General features: G+C 34.2%; 1 protein-coding gene, 1 long non-coding RNA gene and 3 other non-coding genes across 7 annotated transcripts; all 5 read right to left on the bottom strand.

The window, feature by feature from the left end:
- Positions 1-2,064: 2,064 nt before the first annotated feature.
- Positions 2,065-4,730, bottom strand: LOC121989242. Its single transcript, XR_006114211.1, has 2 exons — positions 3,893-4,730; positions 2,065-2,383 (listed from the first exon to the last, which is right to left on the bottom strand). It is a non-coding gene; the product is annotated as an uncharacterized LOC121989242 (long non-coding RNA).
- Positions 2,726-2,803, bottom strand: LOC121993446. Its single transcript, XR_006115290.1, has one exon. It is a non-coding gene; the product is annotated as a small nucleolar RNA R160 (small nucleolar RNA).
- LOC121993449 lies at positions 3,139-3,218 on the bottom strand. The gene has a single exon (XR_006115292.1). It is a non-coding gene; the product is annotated as a small nucleolar RNA R160 (small nucleolar RNA).
- LOC121993448 lies at positions 3,948-4,025 on the bottom strand. Its single transcript, XR_006115291.1, has one exon. It is a non-coding gene; the product is annotated as a small nucleolar RNA R160 (small nucleolar RNA).
- A 698-nt stretch (positions 4,731-5,428) lies between the features above and the next one.
- On the bottom strand, positions 5,429-24,960 carry LOC121989241 (DNA topoisomerase 1-like). 3 transcript variants are annotated; one of them, XM_042543157.1, is made up of 22 exons: positions 24,807-24,960; positions 24,612-24,712; positions 23,020-24,221; positions 21,650-22,304; positions 19,244-19,330; positions 18,588-18,634; positions 17,222-17,331; positions 16,717-16,817; positions 16,442-16,534; positions 14,969-15,052; positions 14,523-14,606; positions 14,320-14,388; positions 13,334-13,393; positions 10,818-10,889; positions 9,951-10,058; positions 9,763-9,833; positions 9,497-9,580; positions 8,151-8,268; positions 7,938-8,027; positions 7,070-7,138; positions 6,878-6,973; positions 5,429-5,937 (listed from the first exon to the last, which is right to left on the bottom strand). In XM_042543157.1, exons 2-22 carry the CDS (start codon positions 24,681-24,683, stop codon positions 5,812-5,814), a joined length of 3,498 nt encoding a protein of 1,165 aa, XP_042399091.1. In that variant the 5' UTR covers positions 24,684-24,712; positions 24,807-24,960; the 3' UTR covers positions 5,429-5,811. The 3 variants fall into 3 exon arrangements, with proteins under 3 accessions (XP_042399091.1, XP_042399090.1, XP_042399092.1); XM_042543156.1 differs by having other exon boundaries at positions 24,792-24,958; XM_042543158.1 differs by having other exon boundaries at positions 24,825-24,925.
- Between the last annotated feature and the right edge of the window lie 27 nt (positions 24,961-24,987).

Here is a 24,987-nt window from a genome sequence, read left to right as displayed (position 1 = left end):
TTGTAGTAATCAACTATAAGTTTCTAAAAAGATTGATCCTTCTAGCCATTACCAATGACTGTGTTAGTGTTGATAGTGTTGGAACCGGTATCTCCCGGAGTGCGCAAACTGATATGGATCGTCGAGGCTAGTGCTCGACACTATCTCTGTAAACGATATTGCTCCGCTACGGTGCTAACGGATAACAGCAATTCGTTCCCAAGATACAACGACGAACGTCTCGGAATCGTAGCACTGTGCAAAGTGCGCATACAAAGTGCCCATTACGCACGTGGCAGGTGGCGAGCTCAGCAGGTGCGCCCCTGAGAAGAGAGCACCTGATTTTTTTTATGAGTTAACCACATTAACACAGCATCATTAATAAGCAAAGAATGCACATCGAAAATTTCCGATGTGGGACTATTCTCCCATGCATTTCCTTATATATCATTAATGAGTAATTAATGTTTATTTGGGCCGACTTTAAACAATTAATTTCTCATTCACCTTTAATCGGTTTTGAGCAAATTAATAATCTAAATCTATCTACGCGAAACGTAGATTTCAATTTTGAAGTCAATTATGACTTCTATCTATTGATGGCATTCCGATTTTTCCATAAAACCGATATTAAGGCTCCAATATCCAACAGATAGTTGCCCATGACTTTACAAGGACAATGTCTTTATCAAGAGATCAAAATCTTCGTTTTGAATCATCTTTCTCCGGTTCAATTTCACGTTCTTCTTGTGATGAGTGTGGTGACCATTGAGATGTTGGAACAGACAATGACATTAGAGGTTCTTTGTCGCTGATAGATGGATCGATAGTAGTCTTTACTTCATTCAAAAACATGACTAGTGGTTGAGAAGGTGAAAATATGAAAGGTATAGAACACACCCCAAATTGGTTGCTCATTACTGACCAATTTGGATATGAATACATACTAAGTGGAGCTGAGGTGACGTTACTCTGAAGGGGAAGTGACGTTACTCTGAAGGGGAAGTGAAAATTTTTGAAAACTTTAGAAGTTTGAAAGACCTTGTGGAACATATGAAATATTTTAAAAATTTAGACGGTATTATGTGTGAGAGAAAAATTAAGGATATTGGACATCATGGTTTGGAGGAATATAGATATTTTGAGAAAATGTATTTTCTTTCCCATTTGAAGAATTCAAAAGATTTGTAAAAGAAGTATTGAAATTTTCGTCCATATTAAATATAAATAAAAAATAAAAGGATGAAAAAAATAGAGAATGAAGAGATGAATTAAAAAATATGAGTTCGTGATATATTTATAGTTTTTTTTAATTAAAAGAAAATTAAACATTGAACAAGGATTATCAAAGTAGTCATTATTTAACGTCTATCTTTAATTACTTTCTTCTCAACTTACCTATTATGTGTATATTATTTTTTAAATAACAAATATAAAAAATAATTAAAAAACAACGACGGAGCGGCTCTGTCGCTTGAGAGAGGGAGGTTTCTCACTTTAAACCCACCAGAAGCTCCCATTGATCATGCTCTAATTCGACAATTTAATATGGATCCAACTTAATATAAAATACAACTATTATAGATAAATTAACAAAGTTTAAATTTTCAGTATTTTTTAAAATATATATTTATCTCCTTAAATGTATTTATTTATTATCTCCTGTATTAGTTTTAATAAATCATCTTAGAAATAATCAATGATGCTAAGAATTATTATTATTTTTTAATAAGACATTAAAAATAATTTGTGAGCAATATTGGACAGAATCCGATGATGTAATAATGATCGCCTTTGCACGGGGAGATCATACTTTTGTAGACCCTAATCCGTGAGGCAATTTAATATAATAAATAATTATTATAGATAAACTGATAAAATTTAAAACTTCTTTAGATATATTTAATATTTATCTCTTGTACCCGATCTATTTTTAATGTGGTATTCTATCATCTGAAATCTAAAATGTACTGAATATAAGCTAGATAAGATGGTCATTGCTAGACCCGAATTATATTTAACAATTGACGAAATTGTCGCTCATGCCAAACAATCACCAACCCCATAACAAGATGCAAACAAATAAATCACAACATTTTACCCTAACACAAATATGAAAAAGGTCAAACACTCATATAATTACCATACCAACTCGTGGAAACTTTAGTTACATTGAGCATCCTTGTAGGTAAGCCTCTGAGTATCATTTGATGAAATATGAAGATACAACACTAGATAGAGATCACCTAAATAGTTGAAACAATTGATGATGATGAACACAAGAGTAAACAATGTTTCCAATCTGAAAGCAAACTGATACAATTCTATTAGTGAAAAGCATTTCACTGAACTGAATTTGTCCACTAGAAAAAACAAACTTGCAGGGGCTTCAGCTTCATCAGATCTGTCCCATTACATAGAGAGAGATCAATGAAAGATATAATTCTAAACTCAAATAATTGATATAAATTAAGGTGATGACAAACATAATCTAATTCAGATCAATGTTTTAAACTGGGTAAAAGAATGTTTTGAAATTCCGAGAAAGCCAAACCAATTCCATTCTCAGTGGAAGGCATTCAATCGAACCAGTCAATTGAACAAAATAACCTAACCAACAGGATTTCAATTCTTTGTCAATCTGATTTTGAGGTTGCTTCAGATGAGAAATTTAAATTTAACTAAAACACTGAAACAAGAAATGAAGAGTTTAATTTGATTTCATTGTTTTACTATGTTCTGATAGAGAAATCAGAGAACTTTGAAGACCATGGTAAAATGCTATCCACATCAACTTCAGATTAAACAATCTCATCATTTTGCTCTGTTTTTATGTTGATGAACAAAAATTATGCCACATCAAAGTTAATCTAAATTCATCTAAAAGATGGATACAATATGGACACAGCGCCAACAGTAGATAACTATCTCAAGAACAAATATAACATTAATGAATCTCAACCAAAAAGTTGCTTACATGGAGGCTGAAAATTCACTTTAAAAAAATCAAGAGACTTTCTCTTAAAAGGCCTGAATGACTAATTACTAATAACTAGTAAAATTAACAAAAGAATTAATATTTAAAATTTTTAAGATAAATTCTAAGATTTTATCCCTAGTTTCAAACTGCATCGCAAACCCATTGCAAGTTAATGACGAAGCAATCAGAGAACTTTGAAGGTCATTGTGATGTTTAATTTCAACATTTACTTCAGACCAACAATTGTCATCATCTAGCTTCTTAAAAAAAAAATCAACTTCCAACAGAAAACTCAAAACACTCTTCTGAAAAGGAAAAAAATATTCAATTAGATTCAAGATAAAGTAAAAAAAAAAAATCATACTAAATCTCTGATAGAAAACATATGTTACTGCATAGACACTAACTCTTGATAGAAGAAAATAAACTAAGTCATCTATCAAATGCAATATATGGTCCTAAATCAAAGAGTTGATACTCCCTTCTCTTATAAAAACTCAAGAGCCCATTTTTGCATTAAGTATCTTCCTACTAAAACAGAATGCCATCAGCAATGTCTTGTAATTTCTTACTTTTTGTACCAACCAAAGGATAGAGGATTAAGTGGCTAAAATTTAGTGAGAACTGAGACCTGTGTAAGAGTAGTGAGAAAAGTATTGAAAATAATAGGCAAAACCATAATGATTTTGCCCTCAATGAGGACAGGAAGCAGCAAAATGAGAGCAAGGATGAATATACTCAAAATAAACAATTTAAGCTCCTTTAATACAAATATGTCCATGATATTTACGTGTTCTTTCTGTAAAGAGACATGCAAAAAAGTTGAATAATTCAATTGAATAACAAAAGTAAACAGCCAACGGGATCATTATTCTCAAATAAGAGATAAAAAAACATAGGGAACAAAAAAAAGACCAGAAATCTTTATTTTACCCAAAATAAATCATCAAGCAATAAGTACATTAGCATTTGTGATATGTTGTGATAAAGCAATCAGAGAACTTTGAAGACAATGGTAAAGAATTATCCACATCAGCATCAGATCTCCAACTCTCATCTTTTTGCTTTGTCTCTAAAATAATAAAAAATAGTGTGATTTTAAGGTGAAGTACAAAGGCCATATATTTGACATTAATAAAGGCGAGGAACATCATTTTGTAACAGGACTAATAAAACTAAAACTGTCAGATAGTGAAGGAACTATTTGACATGAATAAAGACGAATCTAAAATTTTTTACATCAATCTTGTTTGGCAATGACAGAAACATTGATTTTCTACATTTGTTGAATTCATAAACTTTTTTTGAGCCAAATCTTGACAGAAAAAAAATACATGGGAATGAAGAATCTAAGCCACCCATGAACTAATTTTCTTCTGGCAAATAATTAATTTAGCACCTAAAGACCAATTTCTCGCAATTTCCTTGCAGACAACTACTGTCAGCAAGGGGCCAATAGTGCACAGTACGACAATCAAATTCGAAATCATTAAAAAGGAGAGGAAAAATAAACTAATCGGGTTATGCGGGAGACCAAACAGAATTCGCTACTCCATATCTTTATAAATCTTCGATTTCTAAAATGTCGACGAAAAGATTAACAAAGTAACAGATCCGGTAAAAACAAATCGTAAATATCCACTCATCCAAGCAAGAAAGCATTTTCTAATTAAGATCTTGGACACAAGAAATTGAAAAGTGGCCTTCCTGAGGCAATGTGTTTGGATGTGGGCGTCTTCTCGCGGTGGTTGGTCCTCAGCGCCGCCGCTTACTCGAGGTTTTGCCATTGAATACTTGGTAAACATATATATATCTATAGAGAAACGGTAATTATCAAAAAGCCCCCAACTGTTTCTGAATGTTTCAAAATCTCTAAATTGATTAATGTTAAAATACCTTAAATTTTGTTTTATCATCAAAATGATCAAAATACTTATTTTTGCACTCCTGAAATAGTTGATAATAGTTTTTATTTTTTTTAAAAAAAACAGTAATCAAGACGTGTGATTTTTTAAAAATTTTAGACAAATATTGGTAGACATTTGAAAGTTACCTATTTAATAAATTAGGGCACACATGGAATGGACGGATGATGATTAAGATGGACAAGATTGGGCTTGATTGATATGGATAACTTCGTTTTGAATTCACAATAAAGCCCAAATTAGTTGTCAACCATCGGCTAAATATATCGGATATTAATGATGATAAAAGACAATAAATTCAATCCGTCCAGTGTATAAATTCAATTCCATATCATTAAAATTTTCATTTAAATTAAAATTTTGATATTGATATGATTATATTAAATATACCAATATTAAATCTCCTATACTGAAAAATTCAATTGGTTCTCTACCATTTTACCTACCACTCGAACAAGTTAAAATGAAAATAAACTCAAATGAAAACAAATACTTTCTAAAGTATTCGAAAGTATTTGTTTTTATTTTTAAGTAAAAACAAAAAAACAACAACAACAAGCTCTTGCATTAAATTGAACAGTACGGAAACAAAAAATGTTAACGAATATGACAAGTGGAACTGACTCAACTAGTTTCATAAGATTTCGAAGATGGCTATTTAGCAACTCTCCTCTATATCTCTTTGCTGCACAACAAGAATTGCAGCTTAAATAACAGAACTCATGAGAGCCAGAGTTGCAATAACAATTCAAAAATGTTAATGTGCATCACTCGGTCTCAAACTACTGGAAGACTACATGCGCCGCCGCCTCCATGGAAAATGAAATGGCAAAGCTTCTCGGCAAACAAAGTTGATCGAGTTGTGTTGTCTTCATGAGCTCGCATGGTGTGTTTGGACAAGAGTTTAAAGTTCTATGCTTCCATTCATTACCAGGAGCCATCTCCATTGGATTTCTTAGTGCTGCTACCTTTACGCCGACCACTCATCTTTGCTTTCTTGCTCGACAAAAGCTTCAAACTGGCTTCCAACGTAATGGTCTTGGGGGTGAAACTCTGTGAGCATGGCAAATGATAACAGTCATTTGGAAAGTGAACACATATATTAAGGTAAGAAAACATTTATTGATAAGCATCTGAAAATAGATCTATCATGCTACATTGGGTGTTAATCTCACGGAATGAAATAAATAGGGAATAAAAGTTGTGTTCCTTAGAGAATCAAATAGAGCGAGAATACATTTTTTTTTAAAAAAATAGAATTAAAGTATGAATATGTCCTTTGGAATAAGAGTAAAGAATACATGTAGGTAAGAAGGATGATTTAAGGAATAAGAATTATGAGGTAATTAGTGGTTCCATTTCATTTTTGTAATCAAACATAGAAATGATTCTTCCTTGGGAACTCAACTCGAAGGGAATAAATAACCATTCTAATGAAACAAATGAGCCATCAGATTCTACAGATTCTAAAGTGAGAAATTGAGCATGGGATACCATCTCTCTAGGAACATGCACACAGAAACCATCTGTGCCTAAGAAATGCAAATAGCATCCTGCATCAAATACGTATTAAAACACAAACTTAGGGAGTGCATATTGGCCATTTGGAAGATGACTATTTCCCACTTACTGAGATTTAATGTCGGAAAAATTATTTCTGTCCACCCAAAATACACTTTTGAATTTTCACCTAACCATACCCACCAGTAATTCAACTAATCAAATAGTGAATGACATGGTAGGAATGCCTCGTGTCATGTTAGTATTTTGTCTGCTTGTTTAAACAGGCATTTTGTAAAAGAGAGTAAACTCCCAAGTAGGGATGAATTCTTCCCTTCAATAAATAAAGGCAAGAAAACAGACTGACTTACAATTTTCAATGACTTATCATTATCGAAGGTTTTAAGAAATTTAATAACTAAAGTTAGTGACAACCAGAGCTAAAGCAGCTTAATTATGGGATTTGAACTAGTTCAGTTAGAAATAGGCATACCTTTGGTAAGGTGACAACAGTTTTGCGATGTTTGATTAAGAACCCATGCTTTGAATGAGCCAACACAACAGGGTATTCATCCGTTGGATGCTTTCCCTATTTTCCAAATACAATCATCATCAATTGCTTGATATAGTCCAAAGTGGAGAATCTGAATCGATAAGTGAGAATGAAGGTTGAATCAAAGCTTACCAAAGTTTTTGGGTACTGGAACAGCTCAATAGCATCTTCCAATGTAAAAGACGCAAAATCTTTGGTCATCTGTAGATAGATTCCAACAAATTCTTGATTCAAATAGATAATTTTGAGTTTTCACTTGATATGCCATGTGTCTCAATTTCCAAAACCAAGAGTTTCAAAAGTTCAAGAAAATAAAATTCATAGACTTAATATAATTTCCTTGAGTGAAAATAGCATATTTGTTACATGATACAATATATGCGAAAAATCAAAAACATGATAACAAGGTCCCAAACAAGTAGCATTATTAACAAATACATTATGAAACCAAGCTTGAACAGAATAATTTTGAGCTTTTAGAGGACAAAAAAGGTTGTGAAGAATTCCCTGACAAGAAATATAAATATCAATGTCAAACTACTGAGGATTTATGCAGATGCATAACAATCATTTTTGGTAGCAATGAGGTATAATCACTAGTTGAAATGTTTGTCATTATTTAACTTGTTGCTCTGAGATTTTTATTCAATTGTCTTGCATATACTGGACGTAAACAAGTTAAGAGAAGATGTTATAGGACTAAAATTTAGTTCAGTTGATCTGGCACAAAATGGTACCGAAACCATATTGCGGCTGGAAATCAAAATTTAGATGCAGAATGATACTTCCAGAACTTCATCAAAGAGATAATTATTCATAATGAGACATATGGTTGTATTTCTCAATATGTCATCCAGGCATATCAACATCATTTGAGGTTGTTCCCAGAGGGACAAATTGGATAAGTAAATTATCACATGAGGGTTTGAAACCAATAAGATCAGATAAACATCTAAGTAACACATACATAACAGTTCTCTACCAATATGCAGTTACAAACCTCAGAAAGAGAAGCTCTTCTTGGTGAGAAACCTTTTCTATCTTCTCCCAATTGCACATAAAATCCATAAGGTCCCTTCTTTAAATAAATCTATTGGAAATGGAAACAATAAAGTTCTTTTCAATGAACACAGATTAAGTTTTGATACATGGGGAAGGACATTACGAAACAAAGGAGGTCAAAGATCATGTGGTAAAACATAATGGTACAAACCTTTTCAGTAGAACCAGGAGAGCATCCCAGAACCTTTGGGATAAAAGACACGTCTATCTTCTCAGCTTCGTCAATGTCGTCGTCGTCATCATTGCTATATAGTGAGCTTGCAATATACCTGCGACATCAAATTGTAAATTAAGTTTAAAAAAATATAGTTTTACTACTTTGAAAACCATGGGCACAAAATTACAGAAATCACGAGTTATGCACATAGTAGAAAATGGATTCATTAAGACAGACATCATTTTCAATACAGAAACATTGAATTTAGATTGATCGTGACTAGAAACATAGAATTTATAAAAATATGGGCAAATGTCCTTTGATGCCAGAGTGTTTCATGTTGCTTGTTTCTGAATGATCATCATGCATTCTCAACCTGCCTTATTCTTTCTTCTATCTACATCTTTTGTCACATTGTTTATTCATGAGCCCCCTATTTTTTTCTCATACAGAGATCACAACAACCTCCCTCATAGTCATGATTGCACAATTTCTATCCCCTCGGGGCGGGGCAGTGGTTAAGGCTTGGGGTGTTGCTACATGAGGTCTTATGGTCGAAACTCGGTATGTCCGAGCATGCCTTCCTCCATGCTTTGGCCAACTGTACTAATGACTAGTAGCCACCCGTGATTTACCTCCTCCATGTTATCCTAAGGACGGGTTGACGGGAGCGCTGGAACGAGCGAATCGCTTTTTTTTAGCCACATAATTGCACAATTTCTGCCCCACGAGCTGGCACAGTTGATACTTGCACGTGGTGTTGCTACAATAGGTCATGACGTTGATTCTCAGGGTGTGTGAAATGCATCACTGGTCACCTAATCCCATGCAAGGGCTTCAGTGCTGAGTGAAGCCCTTGATTTACCTCCTAGATCGCGTGGAGCAGTTATGGAGGGGCCCAAGTGAGAGTTATCACTTTTTTTTTTGCTACAATGATTGCACAATTTCTCACTAATTCCCCTGACACTTGTACCTCAAACAAATAGCTGCAGCCTGCAGCTGAAGCAAAATAATTTGTGAATAAAATATACTTTCATAATCATTTTTGCATCAGATTTCACTTCATTCTATTCTAGATGTGGTTCTTGAGGGCCTTCTCCTGCAGTAAGGTATTCGACTGGCTACACTTCTTGTAAACTACCAGCTGGATCATGGAAAAAGAAACCAACACTTTTTCTCTAGCTAACTAAAAATCTTAAGTTTCTGATGTTTGAAGCTAATTGAATATCTAAAAAAAATTATAAAAGTTGGATGTAAGGTACTGTTTTAGCATTCACATTCCGTATCTTTTGACAAAGCAAAGCATCATAAAGGAAAAAAGAAAAAATATCTTGACATACTTGCATTTTGGATGTTGATCACACCCAATGAAAAAGCCAGCACCGAATTTACTGATTTTAAACTTCAATGTCCCCACAGAACAACTGTATAGTACACAAGGACGCATTTAGTTATATGTTAATTGAAGTAGATGATCTGCAAAAGTTAAAGCCAAATAGTATTCCAAACTTTAGTTGTTACAAGATAGAAATGAACAACAAATTTGATGATAGCCAAAGGACCTAAAAATAACAAAGTAAGATCATCTTAACAGTAAGATATGCACCTAGGACATTTCCTGCTACTCAATGAAGCAAATAATAGGTTGTCAAATTTTTTCTCCAACATGTTTTCCAACTGCACAATGAAAACTTCCAATAATTAACAATAAAGAGAGAAAAAGCAGGATAGTGAAGTCTACAATGATAAACATCAATAAAAGTTATATATCAAAACAGGATAGCCTACACCTACCTCAAGGAAATTACAATTGCTTGCTTGGTCACAGTATTTGCTAAATCGTAACCAATAATCCTTCAAAAGGCCCTTCCATTCGGTGGTTCCAGTAGACACATTGTCTAACTGAAAATATTGAAGAATGACATAATAAATACAAAGAAATCAATGAATATTTCATAGAGAAAAAGTTTATATATCATTGAGGCACATGCATTTTAACTATAGTTTGTTAAATAAAACACTTGCTACCATCTTTAAGTTTGTTCTACTAGTAAAAGACATAAAATTCCAACTGTTTCTATTTTCTAATTCTACCAAATAATTAATTCTCCCCAAATCCTTGAACAGTTAACAATTTTCACAAAAATTAAGAAAAACAATTATGGTCCTTTAGATCAATGAATAGACAACAGATATACTAATAATTACAGCAAAATTTTATGGAAGGTTTGGGTAGTAAAGTTAAAAGGGCAAAGAATTAGTTTTAATCAGCAAAAATATACAAGAGTGACTATTAAAGATGATAACCCTCTTGAAAGGAAATGAAATAGCACCATTTGACATTCTTCTGTGAAAATGAAATAACATAACAGCAAAAGCTACAAATTGCTCCAGAAGCTTATGTTTTATCCACAATTACTCTACACAAGATGAAAGTAAAGATTTGGTTTGAACAAGATGAGAAAATGAGAGCACACATATCTATTCCATATATGTAAAACTAAAATTCTAGGATCAGTATTATAAGCAGTAATAGAGCCAGTTTTTTTATTATTTATGACATTGTCTCAGATGAACATATCTTCTTTTTCCTATCCACTCAATGCCAAAGAAGTCATAGAACTTAAAGAGAGTTGTTTGGAAGAGTAAACAATAGGATACCTCATTCTCCATGTCAGCTGTAAAACTGTAATCAGCAACCTCTGAAAAATGATGGGAAAGAAATGCTGACACCTGTGGTTATTGAAGAGAATATCAAACAACCAAACAACAGCAGGATCTGAAAGAAATTGAAACATGAAGAAAGGTAAAACAACTGACTAGAAGGTCTTACAAAGCTGAGAGACTTGCTTTAGTAATATTTGATTTTTTTTTTACTAAAGAAATGCTTAACAAGCAACAACCAGAGGCTTATCCTATGAGATTGTATATATGAAAAACTCCCCAATTAAAGGAACTGAACATCCACGTAGCTCTCTTTTTGACTAATTCCCATGGTTTAAAATTTCAAACGGTATCGAAGTTTCAATCTATAGCCAACCCCACTTAGTAGGATAAAGCTTGGTGGTTGTTGTTGTATCGGAATTTCAATTTATGACCGAAACGGTACAGTTTCGATATCGTATTGTGTCGTAACTTTTTTAAATAAAAAATATATTATTATAATATTTGATTACTATAAATATATCTATTAGGTTAAATTAATATTTTAAAAATTAAGATTGAGTAAAAATTAATTTAGTATTAACTAAAATCTAGACATAATAATTAGTATCAAATAAGTTTAAATTAAATTAAATTTAATTTATTTTAATCATTCTAAGAAGAAAATTTTTTCCAATGTATTCAAGGAGGAAAGGAATAAGAAAAAAAATATAAAAAATTCATGTGTTTACAGATGAAAGGAATAAAAAAATTAAAATGATGGGGAAGGAGAAAAATTAAGAGGGGAAAGAAGCATTAAAACCATAAAAATAAATTAATAGTAAAAAAGAAATTGAAAAAAAAACATTCAGCGGCATAGTTAAAAACCTAAAAAATATTAAATTGAAAAACAAAACTCAGCCTCGTGCGCCCGCGGGGCCTCATGCAGGCATCCACAAGGCTATGTGGTGTGCTGGTGTCTGCGTTGTGTCGATCGGCGAGTGAAATATAAACCATGCTAATTCCTTAGTCATTGTGTGCATTCTCTTGATTTGATATCTCCCAAAATGTCAACTAGAGTTGAGAGTTGACAAGTTACATGTCTCCATTTTCTTATTTTTCTTTTCTACATTAAGGAATACATATGCACAACATGCTGGTGATTTAGTGTATTGTAATGTATCTAACCCGATAATTTGGCAGGTATGCCATTTGTTGAAATTGTTATCTAATAACTCCGTATAATCATTCTGAGATTGAGTACACAACTATAATTGCGTCCATAAAAGTTTTGAAAAGCTAATTAGTATTAATCAACTCCATATGAAAGATATCCACCAAGTTCAAAATATTTGCGAAATAGTTTGGTAAGTATAACTTGTTTATGGTAAGAAACATCATCTTGACTTGCTCATGGTTACTATGTTTTTTTTCTAAATTATTTCTTGATTGGCCTCTATTCAGATCAAATATCTGCTAATACTATTAATACATCACATCAAGGTTTAAAATTTCCACCCGTGCCGAGATTTTGGTCCTGGACTAGATCGATATGGTTTCGGTGCCATATCGTGCGATGTCGATATAATTTCGATATTTTTTAAATATAAAATATATTAATTAAAAACTAAAATACTTAACATAAATATTTTAAAAAATAAACAATATAAAAAATAATCTTTAAAAAAAGGAAAAGATATGGAAATAGATAAATAAATAAATACAAATTTTATTATAATTTTTAAATTAAAATAAATGAAATATAAAATTAATTAAATAATTTTATTAAGATTTAATAAAGTCTCTTTAGATTATCTCCATCATAACTAGGAGTTGATTAAAATAAGTTTAATTAAAAAAAAAATCTGAAATTTGACACCACTCGCGAGCCTGCACGACTTTGGCGCTGTCGCGGGATTGCGCGACAAGCCATGGCCGCGGAGATTGTGTGACTCCTTCGGCAAAACCGCGTTGGCCGTGCAAACCCTCTGCAGCGACCGCAGGGTCGCACGATGCCTCCTCGGCGACGACAGCGGAAGGGTTATGCGACCCCTTCGCTGCTATTGCAAGGTCGAGCAACCCCTCCGCTGTGATCACGGGGTTGCACAACACGTCGCACCTGTCGCGGGTCAGGTGCTAGGGTCATGCCGATGCCGGTCGCCGAACGGACAAGATGTTTTGTCTGTTTCGACCGTCTCGGCATGACACTTTAAACCATGCATCACATGCCACCTGACACGGATCAGCAAGGAACTTTGAGGCTGATTCAGGCTCTTAGGAATTAGGTAGCATTTGAACATTGTACAATGCAATTAATTCCTTTCGGTTAAGAAATTTTGGCAGTCTACTCATGGAGTCAAACAGATGTTAAAGAGCTCAAAGTCCCTCACTATATAGCATCAGGATGACCATCAACACAATTCAGTACAGATGAAATGGATAAAAAACTAAGATAGCAATGATCTCAATCAAAATTTGCCTTCCTAAAATTTACAATAATTAACCATGCACTAACTACTGTGCAGATCTCATACCATGCGCCCACGAAATTCAGGGAGAAGAGCTCGATTTTGCATTGATATATAGTTTCTATCCTGAACAAAAAGGCAATAGCTGATCAAGACATGGAAAAATATATACAGAAGGAGAACGGCATGTTAATAATTAATAGATACATAAAACCTCAGAAGCAATTACCCATGGAAACTTCTAGTTGCTCCCTAGTATTACAAATCAGAGTAGCTACAATCATCTCAAATGTCAATCCACAAGATGCTAGATTGAAAATATAACACTTGACCGCCGAGACAGACCCAACAAAATAAAATTGCTAAAACCATCTGTAGTTAAACAAGTGCCTTAACGTGAGTTAGAACATGATGTTTCCATGATAACACAATCATACTCTATGCAAAACATAAATGAGAATAAATAGAGTGAAAAAGAGAATCTTAGTGACTATATATCAGCATGCTTCCTAGCAATGCATAATGACAAAATCACTGAGGGTATTTAACCAACCTTGCTTGATATATTGGCCAATAAATAGTTAATTGAACAATATCCGAAACCAGTAAACTTCCTACCTCAATAATCATGACCATTATTAAAACCAATAAAGCAAACAAAATGCATCTCAATGATTAATTAGTTAAAGACAGTGATATATTTCTTGAAATCCAGAGAGCCAACACAATCATGACCAGAAACTAATAACATCAGATACAATGACTCGGAGAGTAACACTCTTGCCTTATCAATAGTCTCACAAATGTCACCAAATAAGTAATTTAAAAGGATATTATTGAATATTTCCTCGTATTTCCACTAAAATTTTATATTACACAAAGGAATTGTAATTTTTTTCTTTGCTAAACTCCAGAATTTAGCTTCTTTCAATTCCTTACTCTTTTGATAGAAAATATCACTAGTTCAATTGGGAAACATGAGATATAGATGTCCAAGAAATCATCAATAGTATGCACTTTAAATCGTACTTTCAAGGCACTTTAAATCATACCTTCAACACTTTCATTGTAGATGCGTAAGTTGATGGTCTTCCAATTCCAAGTTCTTCTAGTTTTTTCACCTTCATAAGAGTATATACAATGGAAAGTTGGCAACATTAGATAAACTGAAAATCCAACTTTGCAAATTACTGAGAAAGAAATAATAGGAAAAGATAACTAATATTAACCCAATCTTGTAGTAGACCATACTAACCAATGATCCTTCAGAATAGCGTGGTGGTGGTTTTGTGTGATGCTGATGAGAGTGCACTTTATGCAAATTTAAAAAATCATCCACCTGCATTAAGTGAAATCATAGTGCATATCATTCAGCTATTGACAAAAAAAAGTGATATATGCAAAGAAGAACCTAGAAGAGAAGCATTTACTAAGCAACATTATTAAAGTGTTAACAAGCATACATCATTCATAATCGAATAGCGTCACTATCAGACAGAATTTGTCATCATTCTCAGCAGTTGATGTGAAAAACCATATGAGCATGGATATTAACCAAATATTCATTGGTGGGGAAGATCTAAAAACTGATTTCAAATAGTTGAGATACATGCCTTGTTCTTGCTTTTATATTGTCTGTCATTAATGCAGAGATGAGAGATCACTAGACATAAAAGACGCAGTAAGGAATTATGGACATACCTTCAATTTATGAAGAGCATGAAAAGCTGCAACATTAGCATCCTCTTCTTTCTCATATTTTTCAGGAAGCTGCACCTCTTTGTCCTGGTATACACAAATTTTTGAAATTCTCTAACAAAAGACAAAAAGGCAAAAAAACTAAAAAAGGAGATCAATCATGCAATTTACATATGAAACATCACTTGAAATGTGTTTGATGTGCTTCTAATCTCCTAAGGATGTACTTTGAATAACTTAATTCAGAATTTTCAGCTGACTACTTAAAACAAAATTTATTTTTAGACAAACCAGAAAAGTACGGAAGTGTCATAAGTAACCATGCTGACAGTGCTACAGACTTTGGCCTGCTTTTTACCTAGTGCTAACGGTTAGAGGATACTCGGCTACTTGAGAATGGCATTGGCCACCTCCCCAAAATACCAAGACTAACTACCCTTGAACTTAATCAGAAAGAATTGAATTAATCAAGGTACATTGGCAAGTTCATGATACCATTCACCAGAGAACTTGCTTGTCCTATGTGATGTCTTGATGGTAGCATGAATCATGTTCCAAAGCATGAACAGTTCGGATTCATCCGGCTTATGTAACGAGAACACAACTATACACATGGTCTCTTCAGAGGCAACCTATGCACAACAAGATATGCACATGTGGCAGTCTCAGTCGGCATGAGTAAACTTTCTCGTTCTGCTGGCTAACTAGAGCACAAAACAACCTGAGACAACTGGAACACAGCCAGAGTCTTGCTTGAAGATCAACGAAGCTTCCATAAGGTCGGTGAAGCTATCGCAGAGGTCAAAAGGTGTTTCAGGAGGTCACAAGATCACTAGGTGTTTCTGCTCTGCAAGTTCGCTAGGTGTTTCAAGAGTAGAACATCTCGCTAATGTAGTTGGAGTCGTCCTCAGAGGTCAACGAAGTTTCCACAAGGTTGGTGAAGCTTCAAAAAAGCTTCCATGAGGTCAATAATGCTTCTGCAAGGTCAATGAGGCTTCTGCAAGGTCGGTGAAGCTTCTTCTAAGGGGTCAATGAAGCTTTTACAGGATTGGCAAAGCTTCCACGAGATTAAGAAGCTACAGCAAAGCTTTTGCGAGGTCAATTAAGTTTTCCACTGAGTTAGTGAAAGCTTCCTCAGAGGTTACAAGATTGCATTTGCGTTCTGCAAAGGGAAGCTTCCATGATCAATTCTGCCCCTTTGTTTCCCCTTCTCATTCTCTCTTTCCCTTTTCTCTTTCAAGGTTCAGCATGCCTACTTGTACCAGCATGGCATGCCCTATACATCTCATTCCAGTCAAAGACCGAAGTCTAACACAAAATGCGATTTCAAACTTCAGTCTCAACTAAACTTGCAATAAGGAAGGCCTAGAAAACTCCACATCATGCTGAAATGAAAATACAAAAGAAACCATGTCGAAAATAAAATAAATTCCTACTGAGATAGGAAAGACTCTAAATATAATATACAGAACAAACCTCATATACAGCTTGGTATCCAAGGAATGCAACTTGTGAAGCAGTTGACCGAAGTAACATGCCTCCTTCAGTGTTAGCAATATCAACTTGAATCTACAACAGGCAAACGAATGACAAAGTAAAGGAAAAGAAAGTAAATGCACATCATAGAAATTAAAAACAATTAAGCCCAGTATAGTGAAAAGTAAGAATTAGGGTGGCAAACACCACACACATGCAAACATAGATGTGCATGGATATTGAATAATTGCGTTAGCAGAGAAAAAAAGCTTCACCGTTTCGATACTGGCAGCTTCCATTTGGCATGCCATTGACTGACTCCAGATAAGAGTATATAACTTTAGAGAATCATCATCAAGGATCCCAACTAAAGATGCTGGCATAAATAAAATATAAAACATAGCATAAGCACTGATAAAAGAAAAAAAGCACAAAGGAAGAGATAACTGAGACTAAATCCATATTAAGACATCAAGGTGCCATAACAAATTCCTACTTTAACAGCATACAAAATTAAACAACTCAGTCTTCTAATCGTGTGCATAAGCATGTATGAACTTTCTCTTATTCTAATCAGAATGAATGCCTTCACAAATTGCTACTTTATTTTGGTACAGGTCAATTCAAAAAATCCTAGATATTTTCAAATTAAATGAACTGCAATACAAAATATCATCAAGGGTAGAATAGATCTTAGGATGTACATGGAAATATTTCCAGTAAACTAGAGATAAGGTAAAATACAGCAATCAAATTAGATCAAAAATTGATTATCATTACATGGTAACCTCCGAATGCTGGTAGGCCTAATAGCTTCATGGGCTTCTTGGGCATTCTTAACCTTTCGGAAGTACTTGCGTATGCTTTTTGAAGCATATTCTATGCCGTACCTGTATTTCAGAGATATAAGCATTCAATGATACATTGTGGAGAAAAAATCTTGTAAAAACAAATGTGAAGATATTGAACAATAATCACTTACAAAAGTTATGCATTATAAAAAAAAAGAAGACAAAATTATGTTACTATCATAGATTTTGGATCACTATCATAGTGTTTGAATGACTAATCTCTCCGCACATAACATCACTTTTGGTTCAGAAGACATGATCCTTGGAATCTAGTGAAAACTAGAAGATTTATCTGAGAGAAGCTATATGGAACATGGATTTCTGAGCTGTAGGCCTTACCAAGAGAAATACCTGGTTCTTTCTAGATCAAAGCTCACTTATTGAATATAGATGGATTATTAACACACTAGAAAAATAACATCTGAAGAAAATTAGTTCTCATATTATTAACATTAAAGAATTTTAAAGGTTCAATTGTCTAACAAACAATGTACTTCTAGTCTCTAAGGTTACAGTAATTTTGAACTGATTTTCACAATGAAAGGATTATAATGGATAACAATGACTAAAAATTTGTGTCAAAGAAAATTCAAGAAAACAACAAAATGTCACTCAGTTAGCATGACAGAATTTGAGTAGTATAACCATATGTGTCCAAGTTTGAATACTTGGTGCAACCAGTTTGGAGAAGCAACTGGAGGAATATTTAGCAAGTTCTATCTACTGTTGCTTACAATTCCTTCAAATAAGCTAAAGATGGCATTTATCTTCATACTTTATAGCTTGAGGTCAAAATAAATTACTTATGCTAAATTATATCATTAAACATACGCTAAATATAGTGTTGTCTATTGTATAAGCTAATGCAGAATAATCATATATCCCACCAACATCAAATATGCTTCTGTTACATATACACATTCCTTTCAGAGTTTGTTGAGTGCTTAACAACCATTTGTGTTGATTACATTTCATTCTATCCTTTTTTATTCAGATGAAACAAGGTGAGAATACAATGAGATAATAGAAAGGGTATCAATGCCTCTATGATGAATTCTCACCTATCAAATACTGGCATACTGGATAACCTTGTCGTTCATATCAATCAAAATAGAATAAAGAATGTGAACACGGAACAAACTCTATCACATATCTTTGATTAATGTCAGATTTCTAAACCACAAGTGTCCTAGCACAACTTTTGAAAATCCCAAAATGTGGCACGGCATGCTTAAAACAGATAATAAATACTTAAAGACCAATTGAAGGTCAATTAATAGTTTATGTAGGTTCACCTTTCTTTGACCAAGGAGAGAATATCCTCGGCAGCTTCATTAGAAACCTTGGGACAAAAAGGCAAAAAATTATTCAACAGTCAACAACCATTCTGTGATATTGAGTCAGATATTTCTTTCAAAAACATGACATTTGGTGCCAGATAGGCTTTATCAATAACGTTAATAGGAAAGCAAAATAAAGAGGGTGGGCAATTCGAAAAATGAAAAGTAAAATATCTTCCAGAGATTTGACTGTTAAAGAAATACATATAAATGCCTTTCAAAAAAATGGTGCTATTCAAACAGTAACAAATCAACCAGAAAGGATATCTAGCTGGTTTGGAATTCACAATTAGTTGAATGTTCATTGATCACTTGAATGAAAGCATGACATGCAACTAATGCAACAACTATATCCACATATGCCTTCTACAATCTTATCAACAAGGAGAATATATACTTAACATGGATTTATGTGATTATTTTAACTGAATTGTATAATCACTGGCTTTAGTCCTGGTTCTAATGCTAGTTTATTTTACACTTGATTGCCTAATTCAGCTTACTATAATCAGATATGAGAAGTTAACGAAATGTGACTTGGATCTTGGTGATTTATAAATCTCTCTGTCAGAAAATGAACAAGTCCAATACAAATGGAAAAAAATACCAACATTCAATCCATCAGTTCGCATATATGTAATCAATCCGGTTGCTTCGTCATCTGAAAGCTTGATTCCCTCATACAGTTTCTGAGCCAACTGCAAATAAAGGCAAACAAAACAGGTAATTAGGAAAATATGACAATTGAAGGGAGGGGAGAGGGACAATTGGAGTTGTTGAGATTTTAGTGTATTTTATGTGCAATCATATGTTTATACACTATGCAAAGAATTTTGTCCAAGAAATTACATACTCTACACCTATCATCGCAGAAGAAGCAGCAAAGGTGAAATGTGAAACAGGTTATCAGTGTTGTAAGTTTTTGATCTAATTGAGACGAAAAAAAAGAAAGATGAAAATGATGGAAAGAAATGAAGCGGCAAATGACATGCAAATGTTGGATACTGATCAATGGTAATGATCATTGATTGTGTTCTTTGGAAGTTAAGGCTCACCTTAAACAAATTATAATGTTCACAGAAGATGAAATGAAACAACATGAATACTTACCTACAACCACACCACATTTTGCTATTTGTTTGCTGTTATGTAGCACGGACACTCCTAACTTTTTTTTTTTGAAGTGTCGGACACGGACACAACACGCAAATACGCGTGTCGGATAAGGCAAAAATCGTGTTATCGACTTTTTAAAAGATTGACCAGTCGGATACGGCAAGGACACGGCTAGGACACTGATGAGACACGTTTCTGGATACTTTTGGGCTCAATTGCAAAAAATAAAATTTTCAAGGGTTAAATTGAAAAATACTAAATTTCTTAAACTGATTAATAAATAAAAACAAATTTGGCCTAAAAAACCCTAAATCCTCTCTTTCTTCTCCCAGTTCTTTCCCCTTCTCCTTCTTCTACAGAACAAACACCTTCTCCTGCCGCAGAACAAACAAAAGGGCAGCCCCTATTTGTTTCTGCCGTCGACAAAGGATGAACTGTCGTCGCCCCTGGATGTCGGTCTGCCTCCCTCCTCCGGCGAACTTGCTGTTTGCTGCTGTTGTTTGCGCCACCGGACCTGCTGCTTGCTGTTGCTTCCCTTTGTGCCGCCAGATCTCTTTCCCACCGCTGCGCTCCACTCTCCCGTTTCTGGCAAGTTTACTGTTTTGTTTTTTCTTTTGATATCGTTGCTCAGAATTTCTGAAATCGCTGCCTTCCAAAATCTGTTTTTTCTTCTTAATTGTTGTTGTTAGCAGAAAAATTAAAATGTGCAGCCTATTTTGCAATGGAATAACAGTATAACACTTCTTTAATTTGTTATGCCAAAAGAAAAATATTGTACAATAGGATGTTGGGAAAGCACGTACAGTTTCATACACTCATTGAAGAGGAACAAGATAATACCACAAAGAGTGAAAGTTTTGGTATATGTTCACTATAATCTTCATCTTTTATCTAGTAGGAGTCCACATTATAGTGAAGGAGAAAGTAAGATGTGGGATGTTGGAGCAAATGGATTTGATACCATGGACATGGAGGGTGCTGCTATCCTTGAAATTGCTAATTGTCTCTTGATGAACCTGAATCAGTCTTATTTCCTGACGAAGGCGGTGTTGGTGATGAGACCGATATAGATGTTTGATTTTTTTTACTTGTTTAAGATAGATTTGGTATTTTATATTTTGTTATGTTTACTTGTTGTTTGTAATGGATATTAAGATTGATGTAATATGATTTTCTATCCTAGGATTTTTAATTTTTAATACTATATATATATATATATATATATAATTTTTTTTAATAATCATTGTATCCTAGCCGTATTGTGTCTTATATTTTTTAAAATTTACCATATAACCGTATCCGTGTCGTGTTCGATACGATACTCGTACCCGTATCCATGCAACATAGGTTTTCTTCAGTAAACTTTAATGCCTTTCACATAAGTTTTTTTTGCATATCCATCGGGTTTGTTAGAGGTAATTGATTATGTGAAATAGTTTCATATCTATTTAGCATCTTATATGGTTCCTTACATTTTAAATTACTCAGATTCCTAGATGAATAGGAAAGAGATACAAGGTTGAAGGACCACATACACTCTCCGGTACCATATTTTAGGAACACACCTAAAAAAGTCAATGTCTTCACTAAATCAACATATTATCTAAAATTTTTGGTGTATATCTACATCCATTTGTGATACAAGATTCTTTTGCCTCATCTAATCAATGCAATATGTAGACAGCAAAACAAGTCTAGTAGTAAAAATGATAACCCATAACAAAAGGAAGAGAACTTCATAACAAACAAAGAAAAGAAGGATGAAAATGTAATTGACATTCAATAAAAAGGTCATTTCAAAAGCTAACTTATGCAGGAAAATATATTATAAATTGATACTAAACAGAAATGACCAACATACTAACAACAAGAAATCATTCTGACATAGATCTCTAACCAACCTTCATTGTATATGCAGCGGGAAAGTTTAACTTGTTTGCTGCATCCTGTTGTAGAGTAGATGTTATATAAGGCATTGGAGGGTTCCTCTGAGCTTTGCCTGTTTTTATATTTTTGACTTTGAACTTGGAGAGCGAAACTTGTTTTTCAATACCCTCTGCCTCTTCGTGAGAACCTATAGAAAGTTTATCCAACTTTTTGGATTTTAAATGGGTTAGATGCGCAAGGAAAGATGTATTCCTATTTGCAGAATCTGACTCTGCATCTTGAAATTCACCATCAATTGTCCAATATTCCTGTTTATTAAATTGATCTATTTCTGTTTCCCTATCACATATCAGAGCTAAAGCAGCAGACTGGACTCGTCCAGCTGACTGGCAACCAGGTAGCTTTCTCCATAGCAAGGGTGATATGTTAAAACCAATCAAATAATCCAGAGCTCTTCGTGCAAGATATGCATTGACCAAATTCATGTCAATCTCTCTTGGGGTCTGTAATGATTTCTTGATAGCAGATTCTGTTATTTCATGGAAAACAACCCTTGCGACAGTGATATCTTCATTCAAGGCATCTTGCTGCTGTAACATCTCATTTATATGCCAAGCAATTGCCTCTCCTTCACGATCAGGATCAGATGCAAGTATCAGGTTTTCAGCTCTAAAAATCAAAATTAACATAAGAGAAAAAAGAATTAAAGCCATGAAAACTTTACCGCAAAAGTAGAATAATGATTGTGAAAAAAAAAAGAAACTAAACAAACAAATAAAATCTCTTATCTTGAGAACAAGGTTGGATCACTTACAAGGGTTTCCCCACAGCTTAATCACATTATAAAACTAGCAACGGATTAATCACATAGCAAGTAGATGAGTATTAAGCTTCTAAAGTGAATTGCAATAGTAGAAGAGATTTAGAAGAATTACATCAACAAATGGATATGATAGCATCAAGAAGTAACATAAATAGGGAGACAGAAACTAAACAAACCACAAGTATATGAGAAAAAAATGAACTAAGACGAGTGAAAACAGATAATATATGGTCAAAAACAGAACCATGTAATTCACAAATTAGCAGCCTAATATGAATTGTCTTCTTTCAATTGAATAGACAATCTTATACTTCCATTTGACACCCTATTTTCAACATTCACTATTTAGCAGCAATTGTAGTTAATAAATCTTTGGGGATTATGTGTTAATTGAGACGATGTATAATTGGAGCTTTCTACCAAAGCAACATGGGTTTAGATACAAAATATTTTCAGTAATTTCCAAAACATCAAAATCAGCTTGAATTGAGGAAATGCTACATATCTACAATAAAAAGGAAAACAAAGTAAGAATGCATGAAGAAAAAGAAGAAATCTGACCCATTTAGTGCTACTTTAATACTCTTAAGATGAGTCCATGCAGCAGCAGGTACCTCCCAGACCATGCTGAAATCATCATCAGGCCTTACTGATCTGGATCTGGCAGCTAAATCTCTCACATGGCCGTAACTAGGCAACACTTCGTATGACTCCCCAAGATACTTTTGGATTACTTTTGCCTTAGTGGCAGACTCAACAACCACAACTGATTTTCCTGAAGGTGGATAAAGAGGTGTGAAAATTTTTTGACGCTTTGCTTTATTTGAAGATTTCTGATAAGTAGAATTGGTTTCATGAGATCCACCCACTGTACTAAGCACTCTTCCAGCGGCATTCAAACCATTCACAGACATTATTGTAGACTGTCCAGGCTTCTTTTTACTACTGTCCTGTTTTTTAGTCTCAGGAGCCTTAGAATCCTTGACGGGAGTTTTGGTCACTGCTTGTTTAGTTTTTTTCTTGACAACTTTAGAATCCTTGACGGGAGTTTTGGTGCTTGCTTGTTTAGTCTTTTTCTTGACAACTTTAGAATCCTTGACAGGAGTTTTGGTGCTTGCTTGTTTAGTCTTTTTCTTGACAACTTTAGAATCCTTGACGGGAGTTTTGGTGTTTGCTTGTTTAGTCTTTTTCTTGACAACTTTAACAGACTCCTTTTTGCTCTCACCAACATTGGATGTTTTACTTGTGATTTTGGTGGTAATAACAGGTGCCTTTTTAGATGACTTTGATACTGTAGCATGTGTTTTTCCATCAACATTGTCACTGGTAGCAGTGGTTTTTTTTTGCTTCCTTGCTCCTCGAGACACCTTGGCTGAAGGATCTTGATTCCCTTTACTTTCAATTCCAGACACTTGTGTTTTGCCAACACTGTTTGACCTTGTCTTATTCTGAATTTTCCTTTTTATATTAGATGAAAATAATCTATTAATAAGAAGTTCCCCAGAAAAGTATCTAAATCTAGAACAATTGTCAGCTTGTCGAGTTTGACAAGAGAGACTGTTTCCGATCCTTGAAAAAATGGAGCTCTCTTTATTTGAATGAAGAAGCTTAAAAGTAGTAGCAGCTTCTTTGTATTTTGATATGCTACTGTACATTAATCTCACTCTTGTACGGTGGGCATGCATCCCATAATTTATACTGTTGAAGAAAACTGAATTTTGCAGGCATATCGGCGGAAAATTCTGCCCCAACTTGTATTGAAGCTGATAAACCAGAACCAAAAAATAACATTAATTAGCATTGAAAGGGTGACCAGGTATTCCAACCCGTTGAGTGGCAATAGAGCAAACCAAATGTATGTGTGCTCCCTGGCAAATAATTTGGCAAGTGACGTAAATGCACATTGACAAAATGATAACTGACCGCATGAGAAAGACAACAGACAGGTATGGAGAAAGAAAGAGGAAGTGGTTCTTTTTATGTGACGCGCGGTAAGTTACTTTCTAACAGTCATCAAATATTTTAACTTTTAAACATTTTGAAAGACGTTGACAATTTCCGATCATCAACACTAAGACACTGAAAAAAAACGTTCTTTTTCTGAAAAATCTTTTTTTTTCACATAACCAAAATATACTAGCCAGCAGAATTACCATGGTTGAGGTAAGCCGAGAGTGATTAGGCAATGAGCTAGTGAGGAAGAGTCTACGCATCTGGAGCGCCATTCAAGCCGACACGTTTCGATGTCCAAACCCTTTGAAGCAAAACAAACGAATAAACAACAAAAAAGTATAAAAACTCCCAGCTCAAATCTGAGAGGCAGAACAAGAAACCGTAGGCGGTGTTACTGCAGTGGATGTCGGAACTTGGAGGTTGCCGTAGTTGGAAACAGGGAGGGCATTAAGCGCGCGGCATAGCAGCCAGAGGAGTTATCACAGAAGATAAAGCACCGGAGGCAGGAGAAGAAGGGTTTTGGGGTTTCGCTTTTCGGGCTTCGTCTTATATACCGGTTGGACCGGATACTGGCCG

The sequence above is a fragment of the Zingiber officinale genome, chromosome 6B (genome assembly GCF_018446385.1).
Source record: "Zingiber officinale cultivar Zhangliang chromosome 6B, Zo_v1.1, whole genome shotgun sequence".
NCBI classification, from domain to species: Eukaryota; Viridiplantae; Streptophyta; class Magnoliopsida; order Zingiberales; family Zingiberaceae; genus Zingiber; species Zingiber officinale.
Note: the sequence above shows the minus strand (reverse complement) of the source record. Positions and strands in the feature narration are given on the sequence as shown.

Coding starts and splice junctions, on each gene's coding strand:
- LOC121989241 (XM_042543157.1), bottom strand. CDS start 24,683: ATGGCGCTCCAGATGCGTAGACTCTTCCTCACTAGCTCATTGCCTAAT. Junction 17,332..18,587: donor CTCTCCTTGGTCAAAGAAAG/GTGAACCTACAT, acceptor TCTGAAATACAG/GTACGGCATAGAATATGCTT. Junction 8,269..9,496: donor GATCAACATCCAAAATGCAA/GTATGTCAAGAT, acceptor TTGATGTCGCAG/GTATATTGCAAGCTCACTAT.